A 24611-nucleotide genomic window follows, 5' to 3' on the forward strand; every position below is an offset into this window, starting at 1 on the left:
CCAACTCTGAGGGGCCACAAGAGGTAGCCAATTTGTTATTCCTCCTCCACCAGCCTCCCTCCTTGCTCTGAGTCATCTGCCCAAATAGAATGAGGCCCAGGTACCAGTCCCCCGAGATCCCCTTCCATCCTGGGATAGAAGCTAGCTGGGCCCATCCAGGTGGATTAGGGTCCTTAAGAAGAAGCAGGTGTAGTATTAGAGCAAGCACAGGGCCCTGAGTTCTAGTCCCGCTGACACCAAGCAGTTCTGTGGCCTTTTACCAATCACTTACTCATTCTATAAATACTGGTGCCTGCTAGATGCTGGATATTGGTCCCTGCCCTCAGAGAAGTCTGTCTAATGAGAAATAAACAAGCCAATCCTCAACAGAGGAAGATGTGCTCAGGATGGGAGAACAGAATGCCCTTGGGGTGTATAACAGGAGGGAGCCTTGGGCCCGGACAGGATGAAGTCGTCAGGCGAAGGTTCCAGCAGACGGGGCCTACTAAACAGAGACCTGAAGGGTGGGAGACAATTAGCCAGATGCATCAACACCTCCTCAGAAATAAGATGAAAGAATGATCCAGATGAGCCTAAGACTCCCTTTCAGGCTTCATCTAGACTCCTACCAATTCTTCCAGATACCCCCAATACTACTAGCACACTGCTAGGCACAAAAAAAGGTGCTTGGTAGATGTTTACGAACCAAAGGAACATATGTATGATAGAATTTGAAGACTAAATGACCGGAATGTGAATCCTTCTTTAGGGGGCAAGTCATGCATGATCAAAGAACCCAGAGAAAAGAAATCTGCCCTGTTCTAGCCAGGGGCGCCCTGGTGGTCCCTGAGGGACTAAAGGTGGTAGTGATGAGTGGACCAGGTTGCTGTCTGTCCGCAGAGACAGAGGAGGAGGCAGATGCAGACTGAGAAAGAGCCAAAACAGCCTGTGACTAGGAAATGTGGTTCACGGCTGAAACTCAACTCTCAGACTCCTTACAGGGAGACCTGGTCTGTCGCAACAGAGCGATAATTCCCTGACAGGGCATCTGATTATAGCTGGGGCCTCGGCAGCAGCAGATTTCAGGACATTCCTGGGTCATGTGCTTGGATGTGGCTGGAAAGCTGGGCTGAGCTGGGCCATAGTAATCCTGCCTGCCCCAGCGTCCCCTCCTGGGAAGGGGAAGCCTGGCCCCCTCACCCCCTTGTCCTATCACTGATTGCTATGTGAAGGGCTCTGGGGATAACCATTCTTTGGGCCACATCAGGCAAGCAGTGAGAAACAAGCGTCTGTCCCAGTCCCTACACACCTCACCACCTGTGTGCATGCATGTCTGTGTGGGTTGGAGACTAGTAAAAACAGAAATTCATATGGCTTAGAGTAAGGACTTCTGTGGGATGTGAAGTAAAGGGTGCAGGCGGGAGGGAAGGTGAGGAACACCAAAGCCATATTTTGGGGGTGAGGAGGGTGTAAAGCATTTTTTCTGAAAAAGAAATACACTTAAGATGAGCCTTGAGGGGTGACCCAGAATTCGCTCTCTACTGTCAGGAAGTATACAGTGTAGTAAGGGAAATGAGATGAACACACAGTTTATCCTATAACCCAAGGCAGAAAGTAGGAAGGACCTCAAGAGAAGTACAGGATGCCGTGGGAGGCTGGAAGGATGGGTCCTGCTGTGGCTCAAGGATTTGATGGAGGACCTTAAAGGGAGAAGTGTGGGGAAAGGCCCTCAGGGATGAAGTGGAGGTGGGTGGGTGGAGGTGACACTGAGTATGTGTGGAGGGGCTGGGGCGGAGGCAGCAGAGTAGGGAAGGGCCAGCCAAGCACTCTGCATCAGATGAACTTTAGGGGGTTCCCAAGTCCTAGAATATCTCCTCTTTGGGGATTTACTTCCGTATTAATACCTGAACCCATCTTTTCTTTGGCAAAAAGGATGCTGCAGGCCGGAGGGCCCTTCCAGCCTGAGACCCTAACCATGATATTCCCTTTCCCTGGAGCGCTGAGACAGGTTACAGCTCCCCCAGATGGTGGACAGTATGGCCTTGAAGGTGCTGCCCTTCCCCTGCCTGGAGCTGGTGGAATGGTCTGGATAAGATCCTGTGAGTTATAGGGCGCCTGGGTGGCTCAGTGGGTTAAGCCTCTGCCTTCAGCTCAGGTCATGATCCCAGGGTCCTGGGATCTGGGCTCTCTGCTCAGTGTGGGGGGGCCTGCTTCCGCCTCTCTCTCTCTGCCTGCCTCTCTGCCTACTTGTGATATCTGTCTGTCAAATAAATAAATAAAATCTTAAAAAAAAAAAAATCCTGTGAGTTAGAAGTGGCTCTCCAAGATTAGGAGGTGGGAGTCCAAAGAGATGATTGTAAATTCTCAAGTGGCAGGCAAGTTAGGATGCCTGACTCAATGCTGCTCTCTACTGGCCAACTTAAGCCTAGCAAGCTTTATGGGACACCCAAAGCTGTGACCCCAAGCTCCCGTCTTCTTAGGTAATTATTCCTTCAATGAGCCAATCACTCCATTCATCCATTTGTCGCTTCGTTCATTCATTCACTCAACAATGACAATAATAGGTAGAATAATACCTAACATTTATTGGGCCAGCCCTGGTTCTAACTGTCTTAGATACGGTGTCCTGCCCAAGGCCACCCAGGCCTGACTGGGAGTAACAGCTGAGAGGCTAACCCTGCGGGTCCAACATGGCAGCTCGAGCTCCTAAGGATGGTATTGCTTTGTGGTGCCCAAATGGGCTCTGGAAATACAAGTTGGAACTAATGAGCTGCTTACAATCTAAATTTTGGAAGCCTTACCAGGAATTTGGGGGAATCGTGCGCAGCAAACACTGAAAGCGGTCCCCCAGGCTGTCAATTACAATGGGAAATTGAATCTTATTCACAGATGAGGCTTGGGAGGGACTTGACCCCATATCTTCTCCCCGAGGCAGCTTGCCTGCCTGTCTCCTGCCTGGAGCCACGGGAAGAGCTCAGGGAGGTGAAGAGTCAGGGGTCCTGGGTTCCAGCTCTTTTAACCACCAACGCCCCCATTTGGGTTATGGCCAAGGGATTTCTCTCTCGGGAATGTTTCCTCATCTCTAAAAAGAGATTTGGGTAAACCAACTCTGTGTTTCCTTTCAGCTCTGCTGGGACGCCTCGGCTATATCTAAGGAAGGACAAATTAGAAATCTCCATCCCTCCCCTTCTTTTGCCCACCTCGCTGGTGATTCCATCTCTACAATCGGGGCTCCATTCCCTTTCCCAGCCCCAGACTGGAATGATGTTTTGGCTCCGGGATCTGCAACCCAGGCTCCAGGTTCTGCTCTCCCCCGCGCCTAACTATGACTCTTTTCCATCTCTTGGCAACTGTGTGGGCGAGAATTGTTGTTGTTGTCTTTTACACAGCTAACACGCTGCGTGCTAGCCGCTGTGTACATGAATTCCATCCTTGCCACAGTTCTAGGAAGCAGGTGTTGGCGTATGGTTCCCCCCATTGCACAGAGGAGGAAACTGAGACACAGAGAAATTCAAGAAAAGCTGGCAAGTAGTGGAGCCAGCCTGGAGCCCAGACCATCTGGCTTCAGAAACAGCTCTCTTAGCCCTCCTACTTCAGCTCAGAGAGAATACTTCATTTGCCCAGAGTCTCAAATAGACTGTGGCTCTCTATGTCATAGTTTCCTCAACCTGAAATGTGCCTCCTGACGGCCTCGTGGGCTCTCTGTGGGCCGAAACCATGTGAAGGGGCCAGATTGATGATTTCCTATGTCTGCTTGGGGTTTCAGTGAGCTCGGGTGCTCTCAAGTCTCCTCCCCCGAGTTCTGGCAGAGATCCCTGTGCGTGTGCAGGCTGTGACAACAAGGGGCTTATCAGCCTCCCTGAGCTACAGCAGATCTGATCTGGGTCGCAGGACTGGTAAGATAAGCACTGAAACTGCCCAAGGCCAGAGCTGTGTACTCGGGGAAGGTAGAGAGGAGCCTGCCTGGGGGGTGAGAAGAGGAAGAGCCTGGGGATTACTCTCCATGCTGCTCTGTGGCCTGAACAAGGATATTCTGGGAGTTAGGGGGTAAAGGGGGTGGCTGTTTGTGTAGACTCACGGCAGGGGTTCTAGGCAGGGTTTTGGAAAGGGCCTTCCTATCCTGTTGTTGATGGCAAAACGAAAAGATCTTTCTCTTTTGCTGCCTCTCATTCCTATGTCCATTTCTCAGTCTCGGAGCCTGTATAACACCCATAACCGTGGGGTCTGCGGGCAGGAGTGGGGGCACCTATGCTTAGGACTGGGGTAAAAGAATTCATGGGATTAATGCACTGGGCACCCAGTCACTAGGTATTTTCCACTAATTCTGCTGTGCTGTTGCCTCAGTCATCGGAGAGCATGATGGACTGAGATGGGACAGAAGATATAAAAATAAGAGATGCCTCGGTGGCTCAGTAGTGAAGCACCAGCCTTCGGCTCAGGTCATGATCTCAGGGTCCTGGGATCTAGCCCCGCATCTGGCCCTTTGCTTAGTGGGGAGTCTGCTTCTCCCTCTCCCACTGCTTGCTGCTCCCCCTGCTTGTGCTCTCTCTGTCAAATAAAAAAATAATAAATAAACAAATAAATAAAAGTAAGTCCTCATCCTTCCAGGGTCAGCGCTTCACACCCAGGATTTTATCGATCCTTCCCTGACCCTGTGAAGTCAGGGTCTTAGTTAGGTTGGATCCTGGGGTACAGAGGCTGCCGGTGTCCATGAGGCAAAGGGAACATGAGCCCCAGAAAGGCAGCCAGAGGATGGGGTATCCACACCTGGCTCTACCCCCGGTTAGCCACATGACCTGGAGCAGGCGACTCAGTTTCCCTTCACTCAGTTCGTAATTGGTGAAGAGACCCTGCACGTGGAATGTCTTTGTAAACTGTGAAAGGCTCCCGGCTGCCGGGTTTTATGGTGGTGGCCCATGCTCGGGACTCCATCCTCCACCTAAATGCTCTCCCTTGAAGGGGCCATGTGTGCACTTCCTCCCGGCCCTGCCTCCACAGCCGCAACCCCCTGCACTTGGGAGTGGGCCCCTGAGTCCGGAGAGGGCCAGGCAGGGCAGGGCACAGGAGGTGTGCCCGGGAGGAAGGAGGGGGAGGGAAGATCTGCCCGGTGCCACCTCCCTGCCCCGGGTCTGGCTCCCACTGGCAACCTGAGCCCTTGGCCTCCCAAGCCGCTCCAGGAATGCAAACCCCAAACAAAGCACATTCTTGAGCCTGTCACCAGCTCCTGACCCTTGGTAGGGGAAGGCCAGAGCCAGCATATCTCTTGGCCCTGAATGACACGAGCACAGTCTGGTGCTGGGGGCTGTTAGCACAAGCCGGGATTAATAGGCTGGCTGTCCCCCAGAGCTTATGAAAAGCCCAGTCCTGAGCCAGTCCTCCGGTCCAAGCCTGCTGCAAAGGGAGAGGGGACCCGATCCCTAAGCGAGGGGACTTGGAATACCGCTGATTTCCTGAATCTGATTCTTTGTGCCAGTCACGGGCTGGAGACGGGCTCCGAGGAAGCTGGGGCTCTCCACGCTGGTGCTGTCTCTCGGCTCTTTGGTTTCTGGCTTCATTCAGTTCAGCTGTTACACATTTATTTCATCAGTTATTTGTTACGCATCTGGACACAGCAAGCCCGGCTCTCTGTGATGCTCTGAGCGCCGGAGGGTGAATGGCATCGTATGGTCCTGAGAACCTACAAAGTTTTGTGTGGGGGGGTGGGGCACGTGTGGGGGCAGTGGCTGTGTTCACCAGGTGCACGAGGGGCAGGGACCCTGGGCAGAGGCAAGGAGGGGAGGAGCAGAGGCGGGGAGCTAGGAGCTGTGCCAAGGGACTCAGAGGCCCAGACTGAGGCTGGGAATTGCCTGAAGAGTAGAGGGTGCTCCCGGGGATGCTAAGCTTGGCAAGAACAGCTGGATTCGGAGACAGAGAAAGATTTCCGAAGCATAGGGGCTCTAACAGCAGTGCGAAGGGTGGGCTGGAGGAGAGTGCTGGGGGCGCCGCAGTGGGGAGGCTGTCACTTGCTGCTCATGCCGGAGGATGAGGGGGTGAACCCGAGTGGTGGCCAAGGGAAACGGGGAGGGGCCAACCTGAGGGGATGTGAGTGAGAAGACCAAAGGTGGCATGGTTCTTTGTCACCACGGTTGAGCCGGCTTTCTACAGGTGTTGGATGCAGAGGTCTGAGGTGAACAGAGACCCATCCTGAAGGGTCCCCAAAGATGGGGACACTGAATCCAGATAGGGGAGCCTGGGAAAATGATTTATCCCTTACTATTCCCTTATGATTGTTTGCTTTTAAGGATGTGAGTTGCTAAACAGATTAGGACCAAGCCTCACTTTCTGTTGAGTGGGAGGGAGGGTGCCCCCAATGTCCCCTTCTCATCCTCCAGATAAGGAGGGCAGGGCAGGCCCCCTTCGGGGGACAGTGAGTGGGAGCTTAGGAGTCCATCGCCTCAAGGGCACAGCCACACCCTCCCTTGCAAGGCTGACCAGAGGAGGAGCCTGGAAGGCCCAGCTCCAGCCCAGATAGGCCAGACCACTAGTCACAAGCCTGAAGGTCCTCACTCCAGCAATGCAGAGGGTGGAGGGAAGCTGGGGGGGGAACAGACTTCTCTCTGAACCGCCTAGAAAACTCACCAACTCTAGCGGTCCCCTCAGGTGGCCAGTCTTCAGATACTTCCGGGCCTCCAGTCCCTTATCCCACTGACCCTCTGAGTCATCTGCCAAATACTTCTTCTTCGGAGGGTGTTTTGCATGAAGAAAAGAAATTGTCTTGGGAGAGTCCAATTTGGCTAATGAGGAACTGGTCCTGGGAATTTTTCCCAGTTCTTCTCCTCAAGGAACCATCACCTAAACTCACTCAAGACACACTTCGCAGGCACTGGCTGGGTTCCGGGCATGAACCAGCTGCTGAGTACGTGAGGGCAAGCTAGAAAGCTTGGGCTCCCCCATTTCCGGATAAGGAAGTCACTATTCCCCCATCTGTAAAACAGACCGATCCCAGGCTTGCCCAAGCTCACAGGGATACCAGGATGTGAGGGGCCTCCAGCTGTCACGGCACCCATCTTTCTGGGCTTGACATTTCGAACTCCTTACATAGTACACCCCAGCTGATGTCCTTGTTGCCTCCGTGCGCTATGTCATTCGAGGCAATGGCATGTTTCGTTCAGAACAGTTGAAATCTCAGACATGGCTCAGTCACCTACTAGCTGGGGACTTTGGACAAATTACGTAATCTCTTGGAGCCTTTAGCTTTCTCATCTGCGAAATGGGACACTCCTTACCTCATCGAGTTGATCTAAGGATTGAAGTGAGGGCTTCACCACCTTGTCAGATTGGGAGATGAAGAGGAGAAAGAAGAGGGGAGGGACCTTTCTAGAGAGGGATGGTGACAGGAAAGCCTATGCAGGGGTGGGGGTGGGGGGTGGAGGGGGTGGAGCGGGGCCTGGAGCCGGGCCATCTCTCCCCAGATCTCGAGCCGCTTTCATGGTCCCTCGAGGTACAGACCTCCAAGAGGTAAGTCCTCAGCAGATGCCAGCTCCGGCTCTTAGTGGCCCTCATGGGCTGTGGTGGCCAGTCCCCCATTCTCATAATAGGGAGACCCTTTTTCAGGCTCATCGTGCCCCTGAAATTCTGACCATTTAAAAACACCTCGGTCCCATCCTTAGATCCAGTATTGTTCTGTGTACTTGGAAAGGCCCCTCCTCCAACACACACACACACACACACACACACACACACACACACACACGGCTTTGGCTTCTCTTGGAAAGGGCTTGTAAATGCCTTTCTCAGGGAGGGTGAAAGGGGACAGTGGAAGGTGGGGGGTGGGGGTGGGCAGACCAGGGCTGGACTTGGCATTGGCTTCCCAAACCCCTTGATCCCTCACGGGGGCTGAAGCTCTTCTGGCACCTTCTTCTAACAGTTACTTCAGCAACAAACAGACCCGAAATAGGGGTGCCCAGAAGCAATAGGAAAGTCTCCCCCACAGTCTGCTCACCAGGGGGCACTGGTGGCCATCGGCTGCCTCTGGCCTGCGTGGGAAGGCCAGGCTGGGCCAGCAGGGGGCAGCACCCTTCTGAGGCTGCATGAAAGGAGAAAAGCCCCAGATTCTATTGGTCCTGATCCCCAGAGTGGATCCTCCAGGAGGCTCCCCCTGAGCCCGGAGCCCTGAGCCCTGACAGGTTTTCCTCCTCTGTTCCTGCCTCTCGGGAATGAATTACACCATCGCACAGTAAGTGCCGTCTGACTCCCCGGTAACCCCTCCCGAGGCAGGTTTTCTTTGTATCCCTGGTGCTGGTACAGCTTTTAAAAATAACTGGCTCAGTTGGTTGAGTGTCTGCCTTCGGCTCAGGACAGGATCCCGGGGTCCCGGGATCGAGCCCTGCATGGGGCTCCTTGCTCAGGGGTGGGGGGAGCCTGCTTCTCTCACTCTTCCCCTCCCCACTGCTTGTTGCTGCTCTCAAACAAATAAATAAAATCTTTTTAAAAAGAAGCAGCAGCAGCAGCAGCGGCTGCCTGGAGGGCTCAGTCAGTTTAGCCTTGGGCTCAGGTCATGATTCCAGGGTCCTAGGATCAAGTCCTGCATCGGCTCCTTCCTTGCTCAGCGTGGTGTCTGCTTCTCCCTCTGCCTCTGCCTCTCCCCCAGCTTGTGCTCTCCCCTTTCTCTCTCTCTCTCTCTGATAAATAAATAAATAAATAAATAAATAAATAAAATCTTTAAAAGGGGGTGGAGGGACACCTGGGTGGCTCAGTCAGTTAAGAGTCTGCCTTCAGCTCGGGTCATGATTCCAGGGTTCTGGGATCAAGCCCCACGTTGGGCTCCCTGATCAGCAGGGACCCTGCTTCTCCCTCTCCAACTATGTGCTCACTCACTCTCTCTCAAATAAATAGATAAATCTTAAAAAAAAAAAAAAAAAAAAAAAGAAAAAAGAAGAAGAAGAAGAAGAAGAAGAAGAAGAAGAAGAAGAAGAAGAAGAAGAAGAAGAAGAAAGAGGTGCTCTAAAAGCTTCAAGTTGTTAAGTCCACGAGCAATCCCCTTCCCACTTGGGTAAGATGGCAGTGAACTTCAGCTGAGTGAACTGAGGCCACCGTGAAGACATCAGCTGCCGAGCGCAGCCCTTCCTGCCTCCTAACTGGAGTCTTGCCTACAGCTGTACTGGGAGCGAGGTGACACAGCCGGTCGAGGTTTGGGGATAGAACCTGCTCCGGGGGAACAGCCAAGGACAGCTGGCCACCTGGGGCCCTATTTAGACTGACACCGTCACAGGGACAGATTTCGGGGGTCCCCTCTACCCATCAAGATACCCATCCACCCAACCCCGGCACCAGCTGCCCGAGAGGATAGGAATATAGATTTTAATCATTGTGCTGCTGCTGTTAACCCGGGTGTAGTCAATCCAGACTTTGTGGATTTTGATGCCACAGTGTACACGAGAAGGTTTTGTACAGAAACGCTCCAGGAACGCTGGGGACAAAAGAGCCAGGGAGGGGTGGCGGAAGGAGAAAGTGAGTGAGGAGAGGCGCGGGAAGCAGAGCCTGGGCTGGGTGTCTGCTCCTTCCTCATCATCGCGTTCCCATTAAGGACCGGAGAGGCCTGGGATCTTGCTGGCTGAGGCTGCTGACCTGGACTGGTCCATTTGAACCTGACTTCCCTTCCAGCTCAGCGGCCTCTGCTCCAGAGCCGAGTCGCTGAGCAGATGAGGGCAAGGGCAGGCCCGCTGCTGACCGCCAAACGGGGCAGGGATGCGAATCATGGGAGAGAAGACGGGCTCCGGACTCCTTGCAACCCCTCACCATTTTCATCCCTAGAGACCCTCAAAGTAGCACAGAGCTGGGGAGAAGACAGTGATAGCCATGGTCTTCTACCCCACCCACCTCCTGCTCTGGCCACTGGGGGAGGCGGAACTCAGAGGAAGGGGAGGTAGCCGGTACTCCTGGGCCTTCCTCCGCCTGAGCAGGAGGGGAGGAGCCTCCTCAGAGCTGGGCTGGGCTCCAGCTGCAGGTTGGCGGAGTCAGCGTGTCTTCTTACCGTTTCCTGGGATCGATACAGTTTGCAGGTGGGGGGAGGTCCCCCAGAGCCCCTAGGGCCTGACCCCCCCCAGTTGCGGACAGAAGCTGGCATCCTGGGAAGTCACCCAAACTGCTCTGATGAGACCATGTCTGTCGTCAAGAGTGGAGTGGTCTGGTCTGGGGCCAAGGCGCCAGGCCCGGGGGCAGCTAGGAGTCGGAGACGCACAGGGCTTCCACGGCGTCGCTCAGACCCTGGCTGACGCCCCCCACGGCCAGGAGGCAGTTCTTGATGACAATGCTGGAGCAGGCGCAGCGGGGCGTGGGCATGGTGGGGAGCACCTCCCACTTGTTCTTCCCCGGGTGGAATGCCTCTGCCGTCTCCAGGACCGTGGGTTGGTTCCCTGGAAGTGCCAAGGGAAGCGGACCTCACAAAGGAGACCAGCCACCAATCCCTGCCCCTCAGTGCCTCCACCTCCGTGGCCCCCTCTGGAACCCACAAGCAGAAGCCACGGACCTCAGTCCCTGGACTGCAGAACGGCTCCCTCCGGACCCTGGGCCTTGGCTCTTGGCCGACAGCCTCTTAGCCCTGCCTGCTTTCTCTCCCTCTTTTCATCTCCACCCACTGCTTTGACCCCAAGTCTCTAGACGCTGCTGCTGCCTTTCTTTTGCCTTGTACTAAACAGCTGTCCCCGAGGTCTGGCTCGCATTGAGCTCCTTCCATGCTCGGGCGAAGTGGGAGTCTGCCTACACTGCGTAACCTCTGGGCAACTAGAGGTTCTCTGCCCTGTTGAGGCTGGGATCCTGCCTTCAAAATACCTCTAGTCTCTGTGAGGAGTAGCCCAGCAAATCCTGAACCCGTTACAAAAATCTGTCTAATCAGGTTGCTCTCCTTGTCCACGATGGAGCTGGATATCCAGGGAGTAGAGCAAGCCAGAGAAAGAGGACCAGGCTAATCCCTGCCATGCATTTGTCCCCAGGTGTTCCTGGATAGGGCCCCAGGGAGCTGTGCTCAGCAAGCCTGCTTTCCAAGGTCGGCAGCCTGTTCCGCATGCTGTCTTGGCCTCAGTCCCCCTGTGTGAGAGGCTGGAAAGAGCACATGGGGACCCGTTTGTGGATACGTGGGAGGGCATGTTTTGAATTATTTGGGTTAAAGTGGTAGGCAGGCAGTGTGCAAGAAGCAGCCAGAACCTTCTCCTGCTCACGCAGAGCGCCAAGTGTCCACCAAGCACCCGACCCGCAGTAACAGCCTGAAAGCGCCATCCTTACCGAGTCCTCCGGCCACTATGACCCGTCCGCTCAGAGAGCCGGCCACAAAGTCTGCCCGCCGCTTCTTGAGGAAGAATGAGCGTTCCATCTTCAGCCAGCCCCCTACGGGCCATGGATCGTGGCGCATAAATTGAGAGAGAATTAGATGCTGACCTCCCCCACCAAATATACACCTTGTCCCCAGAGCTCACGCCCGAGGCCCAAGTCTATTCCAACCACCCTTTGTGCTCCGGGCAGAAACTACACCTCCTGCTGTTTGAAATGATGGGCTCCGAGGCCTCCCCCCTTTCCCACCCAGGCTTGCTCCAGTCCAAGGAACCAAAATCCCCTGCAACGAATCACCTCGTTCTTTCTCTGTTCTCGTGGGCTCCGAGCTGGAGAGAAGGCTAACTAGAGGCAGCGAGCAGGAAGGTCGGGATCCTTCTGGGTCTACATTGGTAAAAAGCAGGAGAAGCCCTCCCTCCCCTGGCCCTGCCTGGATGTCGTAAGAAGAAAATAGACGGGAAAGTCTTGGAGACAAATAACCAGCCAGCCAGGAGGAACCCTGTCCAGATGGAGGAAAGCGATCTCAACAGTAGCCCGGAATGGTGAGGGCTGTCCAGATCTCTGAAAGGCTCCCCCTGCTAGGGCAGGGGCCCTGGGCGGGTGCATGGGATGGGGGCAAGGTGCAGGGGAGTCAGCCAGAGAGGTCGTGGGCAGCGAGTAGCCAGTGCCCTGCTCACCTTGTTCCATGTCGAACACATCCATGGTCCGGAGGAACTTGGGCTGCCGGTAGAGCCGACCTTGCCTCAGGCCCCCTAGGCTGTAGAGGCAGTCATCCAGGGTCACAAAGCTGGAGAAGGCCCGCTTGCTGGGAATGTTGGGGAACTTGGTCCAGGAGCGAGTCTCAATGTCAAAGACCTCAAAGGCATTGACTGCATACTTCGACTGTCGTCCCCCTGGGGGCCAGAACGGGGTTGGAGGGGTGTAAGAGGGGGGGCCACAGTAAGTACCTGAGGGCAAGGGCTGGGTTTCCCCTTTTGACTGTTACCGAGCTGTACAGGGAGTGCACTGTGTGTCAGTGCTTCCTGTGGGAACGGACCCCAGGAGAGAAGAGATAGATGCGGGACAGATAGCATGTCCTTACCTAGCACGTAGATCTTGGAGCCTCGGAGGAAGGAGGTGGCAGCATATCTCGGGGTGGGCATGGGTGCTAGTGACACCCACATGTCCTTGAGCATGTCATAGTGTTGGAGGTGGTTGTGTGGACGGAGGTCCAGGCCCATCCCACCAGCCGCGTACACTCGGTAGTCTAAGGAGAAAGGCCACACACATACCCCTGGCTCAGCTTATCTGCACGATGAGACAGCTTGAAGACCAGCACTAAGCTCAGGCCAGGTTCCCAACCACTGCAACCTCCCTGAGTGGGGCTGATGAAACCACAAGTCCCTGCCGGGTTGAGCCTGGGTCTTCCTGAAACCGCATCACGCTTGCGTGTCTCAGTCGTCCTTGGTGTCTGGCCCTTGGCTGAATCTTGCATGGGGTAGACTGTGATGGAGTGGGGGTCTGGACAACCCTTCGCAGGTCTTGTCCTCTCCATGTTCCTCCCTCCTAGGCAGCCAGAGGGAATGCCAAAGAGGAGAGGTATTCGTCTGATGCCTTCCAATAGTGGACTGTTGCTTAGGCATTCCCAGACTGGAATGCTCCAGACCCAGCAGGAGCCTTTGGAAATGAGGTCAGCCCTGCTTGTCGCTGGCCTTGTGGGACACTGGCCTGCTGCTGATTTTCTCTGTCTGCCCCCTGCTCCCCCAGGAGTGCCTTCCTCCTTCGCACACTGGGTGGCATGTGGGCTCCGGAAGGCATCCTGCACTAGATGAGACAGGGTTAGGGCTGAATGAGGGGGAGGCTTTGGAGGACAGAAGACTAGCCCCTTTAAGGAACCCTGCCAGGGCGGTAAGCTGGGTACTCTCAGAGCAGAAGCGAGTTTGCTCCCATTTTCTGTTGCTCATGGCGGCAAGTAGGCAGGTAGGCAAGCACCGCAGTAGGAAAAATAAGCTGTTTCCTGGGGCTTCCCTCCAGGGCCTCCTAAAGACCAGAGACACAGGGTCCCCTGCTCCCTGACCCCACAAGCCACTCGCCTTCCCGGGGACCCACCCGTGCCTGGGATTCTGTCTCCCAGTAGGCAGTCTTCCCAGCTTCTGGCCCTAAGAGGCTTTTATTCTTCAAGGGAATTACAGGGATGAGTACTATTTCCTTCTATTGAGCACTACCTCCAGTTTTATTGAAAAAGGAAAAAAAATCCCAACTGTAGCCTCGGGTCAGGAGATTGGGCCTGCTAATATTGGGAGGGTTTCCCTTACATGAGCTCTGCCTCGCCCATCCCTATGTCCCCCCGAAAACACACCTCCAGCAGAGAACCCTTGGTCCGTGCCCCACCACCACTCCTGGGCCAGCTCCTACTCAGTCCTTCACGGGCACTTGGGTGTCCCCCCACGGCAGAGCTGGGCTGAGAGCACCAGACCAGTGCCTCCCAAGGCATTGACTTTGCCCTACTTGCTATTTATTACCGAAATAATTGTCGTCTGTTTCTTCCACTAGATTGTTAGAGAATTTGTTCGTCCATGGCCCCAGACTTTGCTTCAGTGCTGGCCACACAGGCATAGGAAAGCTTATCAGACCCACTGCTGAACCCAGTCAGTGCCACAGTGAAGAGCAGAGACTCCATCATCACTCATTAGCCCTGTGACCTTGGGCGAGGTATTTAACCTCTTCGGGCCCCACATGGCTTCCCTCCAGAATGAGGGTAATCATAGCGCTTACCTCATCACCCAGCCTGTGAAGATCACATTAAAACACATAAAGCACCTACGGTAATGACTCAATAAATGTGAGTTCTTAATCTCCCAGCAGCACTTCTCGAGGCCGATGCAGGGGGGTTGGGGCGGCAAGGAAAACCCTTGCTCTCTCTTTCCCCCCACAACAGGCCTCCAGGTCTCCTGTCTTTCCTACCCAGGGTTCCTGGAGGCCTCACAGGCCACTGCCCTGAGGGATTCTGGGTTAGAGTTTCTCACTAGTCACCTCCACTGGTCAAGACCTGGACTTCTGAAAGTAGGGACCAGGACTTCGGTCTCTCTCCTTCATCCCTGGGACCTAGAACTATGCAAGGGACAGAGCAGGTATTCAAGAAGTACTGATTCCTGATCTACAGTAGACCCAATGGGTCAATGGGATGGTTTTGCCTGAGGAGGAGGGAGGATTGCATCTGACCAAGGCTATCTGAGCTGCACTGGGGGCCTTCTAATTCCTATTGGACCATTTCTTATAAAGCCCTTTGCACTGGGGCACCTGAGTGGCTCAGTTGGTTAAGCATCTGCCTTTGGCTCAGGGTCCTGGGATTGAGTCCTGGGATCCAGCCCTGCCTCAGGCTCCCTGCTCAGAGGGGAGCCTGCTTCTCCCTCTGCGGCTCTTCCCACTCGTGCCCTCTCTCTCCCTGTCAAATAAATAAACCTTTAAAAAAAACAACAGCAGCAACAGCAGAAAAAAAAAAAACCTAAAAAAACAAAAAACAAAAAACAAAAAAACCACAAAAAACCCTGCATGTTTCAGCAAAAGAGAATCTGGAGCCCCCTCTGTGCTCTGGGCTGTGCTAAACCCAACGAGAAAGAAACAAGGGATTTTGAGAAAGTGAAACGAAGATCACGTAACCTCCTGATCAGCACATGCTCGCTCCGAGACCTGTGAACCTGGGCAGGATGCTGCAGGCGCATGACCCTCAAGAACTTTCTAGTCCCCATTCATTAGCCTCTCTGAGATTAGGAGGCAGAGGGGGAGATAGAAGGTAGTGGGGAAGGCCCTGGAGTCAGGCCTCAAAGCCCCCGTGGTGGGGACTGGGGATGGTTCAAGGAGGCAGAGAAGGTTCCCAGGACCTCAGATATGTGTCTGGGGTGTTGGCCCCTAAAAGGCAGTGGGCAGGGGATAAGGTGTGGGTGGGAGGCTCTGTCGTTCTGCAGAATGAAGGTGTCTGCAGGGACACAGCACTAACCCTTTAGCTCTCCCCTCTGGCCAGGCGCACCCAGCTCTCCGGGAGGAGCCTGGTGGAATTACTAGACACTTCACCTGCTGAGCCTGTTTTCCCATCTGTAAAATAAGGCCAGTGGGTCTTCAGTTTCAGGTCTCTTCTAGGGATCAGACAGGATCAGGACTGTGAGAGCGGGCCCCCGACTCAGTGTCGGTTTCTATCCCTCTCCCGGTGGTCCCCCACTCCCTCCTCTCTGCCCTCCCGCCGCCCTGGCCCCACTCGCCTTTGGCCGTGACAGAAATGCCCATGGCGGCCTCTCGCAGCACGCTCCGCTTCTTCCACTTGCCCTCATCGATGTTGTACATCTCCACGACCTTCAGGGGCAGCTGACTGGTGCCCACACCCCCGATCACCATGATCCGCTTCCCCAGGGCGATGGCGGCCACCCCGGCCCGGGCTGTGGGCAGGGGGGGCAGGGCGGTCCACTGGTCGGCCTCGGGGGAGTAGACCTCAAAGCAGTCCATGGGGATGCCGTTGTCGTCACATCCCCCGATGGCATAGACCTGCCCCCCGCTCTCCAGCAGGGAGCAGTAAACCCGGCGGCTGGGCAGCGGCGCCAGGCGCTTCCACTGGAAGTCCTTGACGTTAGGCACCTCCATCGCAGCCCCGGGGGCCCCGCCCGCCGCGCCCCTGTGCCCGCGGAGAGCCAGGGCGCCGCGGGAGGTGCGAGCCCGGGGGGCCGCCCGTTACTCCGCGCCCCCTCTCGCCGCCTCCATCTGGCTCCCGTCCGCCGGCTCCCGCCCGACCCCGGGCAAGGGCCCCGACGCCGGCCAGCGCTTCACAGTCCCTCCAGACTGCGCGGTCCGGCGGCGTCCGCGCCTGGCCCTGCGGGAGGGATGGGGCGAATCAAGGGCGGTCGGGGCCCCGCGCCCTCGCCTCCTCGCGCCGCCGGCCCGGCGGACTCCCGGCTCCCAGGTCCTTGCCAACTTTAAAGGAAGGACGCGGCGGCCGAGGGCGCCACCCCGCGGTGGCATCGCGCCCCGCAGCGCCCTTTCCCCCGCCCCTCCGGACGGGCTGCTCGGACGCTAGCCGGGCGCGCGCTGGGCTGGGGGCTTTCGGGGGCTCGCGGCGCCCCGCTGCCTGCCAGCCGAGGAGTTAACACCTCCGGGCGCCGCCGCCTCCCTGCCCCTGCCCTCCCGCCCACGCCCCCGCGCCACTTACACAGTCAGGCCGGAGGAACGCGGTGGCGAGGCGCAGACCGCGCATCAGCAGGGAGCGGGGAAACGGGGATCGAGGAGGCCCTCCGCCCCGGGGCGGCGGGTAGCCGGGGAGAGGGCGCGGTGTCCTTCCCCGGCGCGCACGCCGCCGTCACACATGCAGGCGAGGAGAAGGGACGAGCAGCGCCAAGGAGAAGCGGAGCCGCCCGCGGGGAGGAGGCCGGCCCGGCTGCTCCGCGCACCTCCCCACCCGCAGCCGCCACACCTGTGCAGGAGGCCGCGTGCGCCCCGCGGCGGAGCAGGCCGTGACCTCTTTATATAAGCGCTGGCAGCACCCGCCCGCGGGGGAGGGAAAGGGCCCCGCGGGAGCCGCTCACCTTGTCCACGGGGTCAGAGGGGCGGGGCACTGGAGCCAGGAACCCAGATTTCAGGGACCAGACTCCCTCCAGCTTGATGGTGGTGGTGGTGGTGGTGGTGGTGTGTGTGTGTGTGTGTGTGTGTGTGTGTGTGTGTGGGGCGGGGGGGGGGGGGGGGCGGTTTGTGTTTGTTTTGGATGAGGAGGCGGAGAGACCAATTACCCAGTTTATCTACAGCACCCAGACCCGGTTCGTGACAGGCTGGCTCAGTAGTCAGCTTTGCGTTGGGGGAGGCAGGATCAAGTGCTTTAACCTCATAGAAACAAGGTCCGTGGGTGTGACACGTGCAGACCCGACACAGGTGCACCCAGTCAGAGCGGGGCCACTGACCCCGCGCACCTCTGTGTGACTTACACATCGCCCCAGCCTCTCCCGTCCGGAAACAGTAACTGACAAAGCACACACATGTGGACACGTAACCAGAGACACCGAAGTAGATGGAGGAAGGGGGGGGGGAACGCAGCGCTCCCCCATTGCCATGCCTTCTGCACACTCCTTGAGGAGGGGAGGCCTGGTTATGCAATGTTGCCACTCAGCACCGATCCACGGGGCTTGCCAAATAATTTTCTCAAGCCACATTCATAGCCTTTTCAGGATAGCAATCCCTTGTAACAAAGGTGCCCAAGACACCTGTGGGCCCCCTGGTCTGACTGCAAAGCCTGTGGGGTTCTCTTTCTTTCTGGTTCCCTTGAATACAGTCTTGAAACACTCAGGCTTGGGAGTCTGACAGAGGTGGGTTTGAATTCTGGCTCTGAAATTATTTAACTACTCCGAGACCCAATTTCCTTCTATTATTTTAATTTATCTTTTTATTTGGAGAGAAATTGTAGATTTACATGCAGTAGTAGGAAATAACACCCTTTACCTAGTTTCCCTCAATGGTAACATCTTGCAAAACTTCTAGTACAATAATATTACAACCCGGCTATGGCAATTAATGAGGGAAGGTACTTCCTTCACATCACTAGGATTCTTTCTATTCCCCCTTTATACCCACACCTACTTCCCTCCCACTCTTTGCTCTCCAGGCCCTGGCAACTATTAATCTGTTCTCCAATTCCGTAATTTTGTCATTTCAAGAATGTTACATAAATAGGATGATACAGTAGGCAACATTTTGGGATTGACTACCCACCCCTCTCCTGGCATAATTCCGTGGAAATATGCCAGGTTGTTGTATGTTTGCCAATAGTTTATTCCTTTTTATTTCTGATAGAAGTATCCATAGTATTCCATGCTATGGATGGATCCTTGCAGATTTTCGTGAAGATTAAATGACATATTGTTTGTAAAAGGCTCTGTTCTGTTTTCCGGCACATAGCAAGGGCCTGGTAAATCGCTATTAACACCATTGTTACCTACTATCGTCAACAACAGCAGAAGAAGGCAGACAGAGAACAAACACAGACATTTTGCCCCTTGCTCAGGAATGACTTCCTGTGAGAAACAGACGTCACGACTCACAGTAGGCCTATCTTAATATCTTGAGTTCTTGGCTTAGAAATTCCCCTGTTTCTTTTAGTTTGAATTCTCTGTACTTACACAGTAAGCACCTCTAGAACCTTCAGAGGAAGGTTGTGTTCTGTTTTCTCTATCCAGTAAGGACTCATAAATTCCAAAAGAATGTGGTCTGAATTAATGAAGTTTTATAGGAAACACCAAATATTTCTCTTCTGTCCTAGGGATCACAATTTCCCCGGGGAGACGAGGGAATAGACTTTCAACTCCCGACTTGAGCTGTCTTCACAAAACCAGCATAGGCTGATCAGGAAGACTGAAAGCCCTAGCCCTTCCTCAAAGGGGCTTGTGGGGTAGCTCTTCAGTCTCTTTTACCCACCGAGCTTTAAAAAAAAAAAAGAGAGAGAGAAAAGAAAAACATTTATTTACTTTAGAGAGGGGTAGGGAGAGAATGTGAGCAGGGGGAGGGAAAGAGAAGCTCTAGCAGGCTCCCCTCTGAGCATGGAGCCTGACCTGGGGCTCCAGATCACAACTCTAAGATCATGACCTAAGCCAAGATAATGACCTGAGCCGAAATCAAGGGTCGATGCTTACTCCACTATGCACTCAGGCCTCCCTTGCTTACTGAACCTTTTTTTTTTTTTTAAATATTTTATTTATTCATTGGAGAGATGGAGAGGAAACACAACTAGGCAGAGGGAGAAGGAGAAGCAGGCTCCCCACTAAGCAGGGAGCCTGCTGAAGGGCTTTATCCCAGGACTCTGGGATCATGACCCGAGCCAAAGGCAGCCACTTAACCAACTGAGCCACTCAGGTGCCCGCTTACTGAGCCTTTTACCAAAGCAGTGAGGCGAGGCTCCTTGTGCCCCCACCCACTCCAGCGGGGCAGCAGAGTCCCACACTACTTTGCACTTGCAAAACTCATCCAGCTAACCCAAACCCTCACATACCCATTTTCTCACGATCTTTGAAACAACCCTGGGAAAGGTGACCCGGGTGGGTCTTAGTCCGCACTTTCACAGATGGGGAGTCTGAGACTTTGTGACATAAAGTAAAGGACTTGTGGCCTCTTGAGGGCCTGGACCAGTGCGGATCTGGTTTGTGAATTCTAAATCCAACATCACCCCACCCCCCCGCCCCAGGAACTTGAACAGTTAAATCACAAAGGAAAGCTTGTGTATTCTTAAGGACACTGAGCTTTTCCACTCACACCTGGCTTCCGGCTTTTTGTCCAGTTACAGTGAAGGAAGGAGCCCAGGCCCCCAAAGGGTTCCAGCGACTTCTGTCCCCCCATTGCCAGACTGTGTGCTGGGCAGCATCACTGGGAAAGGACTGGACTCCAGCCCCATCCAAGCCTAACGCTCATGTTTTGCAAGCACCACCCTCTGAGAGGGCCACGAGATCTAGGGACTCAGACCCTTGGAAAAGTACTAAGAATGGGATGCCTTTCAGACCATGGCCTAATTGCTTGTTCTGGAAATACTGGCTTCTCTCCATCTCCCCTACTCCTTCCCCCATGGCTCTTCCTCCCAGCCAGGTGACATCCTTTAATCCTTACATTGAGTGCACATTGAGGAAACCTGTAACCTAGCAACCGCCACTTAAGATTCCCTGAGTCACGGGCGTGTTTCCATGTCTGGGCAGAGCGCACCAAGCTGGGGCCTGAAGGCGTGCCAAGCAGAAGCAGGGAGTCTGGTGACCCCTTTGATGCCTCCACAGTCCGCTCTGGAGCGAGGCCACTTTCCCTCTCAGCATCTTCTTCCTCCGGTCAAACCTAAACCCTTCTCGCTCTGACACCTTGCATGCATCAGGTCCGGCTTTCTCTTCTCTCTTAAGAAGTGTTTGACTTTCTGCCTTGGTTACAAGGTGGCACAGGACAGTGGGGAAGCGGGGGAAGGAAAGTTGATGAGAGCCTCTGACAATAAATTCTCTCTTTGATTCTGCGGAGTCTTTCTTACTGTGATATTTCTGCACCAGCCTTGTCAAGGAGGTGCTCACCTCTAGAAAAAGTCACTCCCCCTGCTCGTGTTCTCTTTCTCTCTGACAAATAAATAAATAAAATCTTTTAAAAAAAAAGAAAGAGAAGAAAAGAAAACCCACTTTCTGGAGGTATGGGAGGAACCAGATGCCAGGCAGAGGTCCTGGGCACGAAGGAGGTACATCATTTCTCTCTGTGTGATGGCAGATCCCCGCACCCTGACTTTCTGGGCATCCAGGCCAGTGCGCCCAAACAGCAGGTGCCCGTTTCAGAGTAGACCCCTTAGCAGGGCTCAGCCACGTCTGCGCTGGCGTCTCGGGCAGGGCTTCTTCCCTCCTAGCACACTGAAATCTCACGGGACTGATCTGGAGAACGGCCGGGGCCCTTTCTGTAGAGAATCACCTCATCTTCCTTGGCAGGCGCGTGGCCATATTTGGGGGGTGGGAGTGTGGAGAGCTCCTCCAGGCAGGGCTGAGGCTGCGAGCGGATCCAGGGGGAGGTACATTCCTCCCCGACATGGAAAAACCTCATGGGGCCTCCTCCCGTCCAGTCAGTGTCAACAACAGCCCAGAAGAAGGATTCAGGGCTCCAGAGGACTCGGTGGGAGATGGTGTGACACTGGTGCCAGAGGGCAGAAGCACGCCCCTTTGGGGTTGGCAGTCTGGAGGCCTGCGGGATGGCGCCCTCCTCACCCCACAGTCTTGACTAGATAGAAGAACTAGCCACATGCCTTCAGCCACCCGCCCTGCCCGCTCCTCCTCCAGAACAGAGCACAGGCCTGGGGCCTGGAGGAACTTAGCGGCGTCCATTAAGGGGGCGTCTGCTGGAGAGCGAGTTTCAGGCATGGGATGTTGGGGTGCAGGCAGAGGTCATTTTGGTTTTCAGATTCAGGAGCTGCACTATTTACAAGAGTCGGGAAGCTGCCCCTTTGTCTGCTGTTTAGTGCATAGAGATGTGAGCGCCAGCAGCAAGCGAGACTTTCTGTGAGAGACCGTGGCCCCTTCCCTGCGCTGACAGAGGAGACTGTATGAGGAAATGGGGCTTAGAACAAAGCCTGAGCATCTGGGTTGGAAACAAGGAGGAGCTCCTGCCCAAGAGCGCCAGAAAATGAAAACACCAGCCTGAGGGGAGCTGCGAGGCCATGGTGTCACCGGCCCTGGGGAGATACTGGAAATAGGAAAGACACAGGCCCGAGAGTCAGGAGACCTCTGTTCCAGCCACATGTTGTCGGAACAGGGCTGTGCACCCCTGGACCAGTTGTGTCCATTCTGGTGTCTGTAAAATGAGAAGGGAGAGAGAGGAAGAACACACCGGCTGAAGGTCTCTGCGCATGGACGTGCTCTTTACTCCTAGGGGTATCCAGGGTGGGAAGCCCGGGAGAAAGAAACATGTCACCGAGGTGACAAAGCAGCGGGTTCCAGAATGGACATCCTCACCTTCTTCCGGGTGGCACAAACGCAAGGGTCTGGCTCCATCGACTCTCAGAGGCCCTGCCCGCTGCCCAAAGTCCAGTGATCAGAAAGGACTCATGGAGGGCCTGGTCCTGTTGCTGCCACCACCCCCATTTCCAACAGCTGCAGCCAGTGCGACCGGGCTGGCTCCTCGTGAGCCTTGGGCACCCACCTGGAAGCCTAATCACGCCTCCTCATAGGTCCTGACATCTCTGGGGAGCCAGGGTGCCTGGACAGGGGGCAGAGGACTCAGGGGCTCATGTCAAGTCGTCCTGATTCTGGCCCTTCCTCTAAATGCAAAATTGTGCCTGTTTGTCCCAGATCACCAGGTAGGAGCCGGGCTAGGTCCTTGGGGCCATGGTGGGGAGGGGGGTGGGGGTGTGTGGGGCGGTGGGGGGCTCATACGCTAACCTGTCTCCTGCAGAGGATAGCAGAGCCTTCTCGGCGGCCTGGGCAGCTCTGCGGAAGAGCAGAGGCGGCGGGCTGGGGAAGGCAGCAGCAGACCACCACTCGAACACGAACACGGCTCTTTAAATGCCCATTAGTAAGCTAATATCGCCATTTCCAGAGCCAGCAGCGCCCTCCATTCTTCTTAATTAAAAAGAGCTCCACGTCCTGGCAGAGCTGGGAGAGGGCTCGGAGTGATTTACACACCAGCCCCGCTGCTCCAGCCAGGAAATCAGCGAGGAAAATTGATTGGCAGACGGGCCAGCCTGCCTGTCACGGATGGCGCATGTGTGTGTGCTGGGGGAGGGGGGAGCGAGGGGAGGGGGGCCGGCTCCCCTGCTGACAGGCTCTGAGTGAGCGGGGCGGGGACTCACCCCAGGCCCATAGAGCTCTGCAGGCCTTTCTGCCAACAGAAGGCTAAACAAAGGCTCTCCTGCTCACCTCCCGCTGGGGTCCCTCATCCTGACAAGACTCTCTCTTCCGGAGGACAGGAGCTCAGGCTGTGAGGCTGTTGTCTCATCTCCCAGGAGAGACAGGGGCCACTCCCTAGAGGTTCCCCTCATTTCCAGTTGGATACCGCTCACCTGATAAGGAACATTCCTGGGCTTCTCTTTGGCCACTGCCACTTAAGCTGGCAGGAGGGTTTCTCCTGGTCTTGGCTCTCCTTCCTTGTTCCCCTGCTGACGCCCCATTTTTTTCTGAGCCTGATGTCCTGTGGGGTCCAAGGCTCTGGGCCCTTCTGGGGTTGGGAAGAGGCTGATGGGGCTCCATGGGGTGGACCATTTTGTGATGACGCCAGAGAGCCAGGAATGAGAGTGCAGTCACCCTCGGAGGGCTCAGCCCCTCTTCGGCCTCTGCCTTCTAGCCAGGCCCTGGGGCATCCTTCTGTGCTGCCCAAAAGAGGGGCCGGTGCCCCGGTCCACCATGGTCCGGGCCTCCACCGAGGTACAGAGCGTCTCTCACTCCAGCACCGTCTCACCTCACCCCTTCCCTACCCTCATGTGCTTGCACACATGCCCTCCTCCCCAGAGGCTCTGGAGAAGGGTCTGGGCAGAAGCTGGTTCCAGAGGAGGGGTGGAGACCGGAGAATAGGCATCATCCAGTGCCCAGCTTTAACTCCGCCTCCCCCGGGGAGGCCAGCAATCTGCCGCAGCCCTGAGGTTGCCATCTGGCGCCGTGACCTGTGTTCCCTCTGTGCTAGAGACGGAGACGGGCTCGCTGCACGGGCGCTCTGGGTGTGTGTTTAAGAACAGATGTCCGAGAGCCCAGGAAAGAAGAGAAACAGGCCCAGCCTGGCTGAATCAGAGGGTCTGCCTGTCCTCAGCAGCGGGCGCTCCCAGGTGGGCTGAGGAGCCCAGGGAGCCTGCAGTGAGCTCTGAGGAGACAGCAGCAGGGTCTGTGCCCTTGAGCGCCCTTCTGGAACCCTGGTCTCAGGCCCCTAACCTGGGTCTCCTTCCAGCTAACACTCCCTCTCCTCCCGGTGCTGGATGAGGGCTTGTCACCGTGGGACTATGTCTCCTTGCTCAGCATCCAGGGGCCATTAGTTCTTCCCTAGACATCACTAGGAAGAAGCATAAGGACACCTGTACTCACTCCCTGATCTAGTGGTTGGCTCCCCAGCAGAGGCCACCACCGGGGATCCTGGGTGTCCTTTTGTCTTTGGTGGTCCCAGCCCAGAAAGGGCGATTTGCTTCCTTCGATGACTTCCCTCCCCTGTGCTCCTAGCCTCGGGAATTGCGCTCCAAGAGGTTCCTCTTGCGCTCCAAGAGACTCCGCCCAAGTACCCCCCCCCCCCCCCCCCCCCCCCCCCCCCCCCCCGTGTGAAGGTCCCATCTTAGGGGAGGGGTGAGCAAGCGATTACTTGCAGGCCAAACCCAGCCTACCGCCTACAGCTCTTGATCTCAGAAGGGTTTTTACATTTTTAAATGTTTGGGGGAAAAAAAAAATCCAAAGAAAATATTTTGTGATGGGTGAAAAAATTGTATGAAATTCACATTTCAGTGTCTTTAAATAAAGTTATATTGGAACACAGCCACGCTCATTTACTTACGTGTTGCCTGTGGCTGCTTTCCCGCTACGACAGCGGAGGGGAGTCATTGCTACAGAGAGAGCATATGGCCCACAAAGCGCCAAATATTTACTATCTGCCCCTTTACAGAAAATGTTTCTGTTCCCCCACCTCCCACCTAGGTTATTTTAAGGGAAAGAAGGATACCACCTTTTTTCTTTTCTTACCTACCTTGACAGGTTAAATTAGTACAGCAATTTCTTGAGACGATGGAAGGAACCTAACATTTGTTAGGCACCAACTGTATACCAGGCATGTTTTTTTCCTGCTTATCCTATATCTTTACAGCAATCTTGAGAGGCACAAAACATTGATAGTGGCTTACTTTGTGGGAGCAGGGA

At 55.3% G+C, this 24611-nt stretch overlaps 1 protein-coding gene across 2 annotated transcripts; it reads right to left on the reverse strand.

The window, feature by feature from the left end:
* Nucleotides 1-9304: 9304 nt before the first annotated feature.
* Nucleotides 9305-16774, reverse strand: KLHDC8A (kelch domain containing 8A). Of its 2 annotated transcripts, none has more exons than XM_059413236.1 (6): nucleotides 16457-16774; nucleotides 15519-16120; nucleotides 12365-12529; nucleotides 11961-12176; nucleotides 11239-11340; nucleotides 9305-10373 (listed from the first exon to the last, which is right to left on the reverse strand). In XM_059413236.1, exons 2-6 carry the CDS (start codon nucleotides 15892-15894, stop codon nucleotides 10180-10182), a joined length of 1053 nt encoding a protein of 350 aa, XP_059269219.1. In that variant the 5' UTR covers nucleotides 15895-16120; nucleotides 16457-16774; the 3' UTR covers nucleotides 9305-10179. The 2 variants fall into 2 exon arrangements, with proteins under 2 accessions (XP_059269219.1, XP_059269220.1); XM_059413237.1 differs by having other exon boundaries at nucleotides 15519-15692; nucleotides 16457-16770.
* Nucleotides 16775-24611: the final 7837 nt, after the last annotated feature.

The sequence above is a fragment of the Mustela nigripes genome, chromosome 10 (genome assembly GCF_022355385.1).
Source record: "Mustela nigripes isolate SB6536 chromosome 10, MUSNIG.SB6536, whole genome shotgun sequence".
NCBI classification, from domain to species: Eukaryota; Metazoa; Chordata; class Mammalia; order Carnivora; family Mustelidae; genus Mustela; species Mustela nigripes.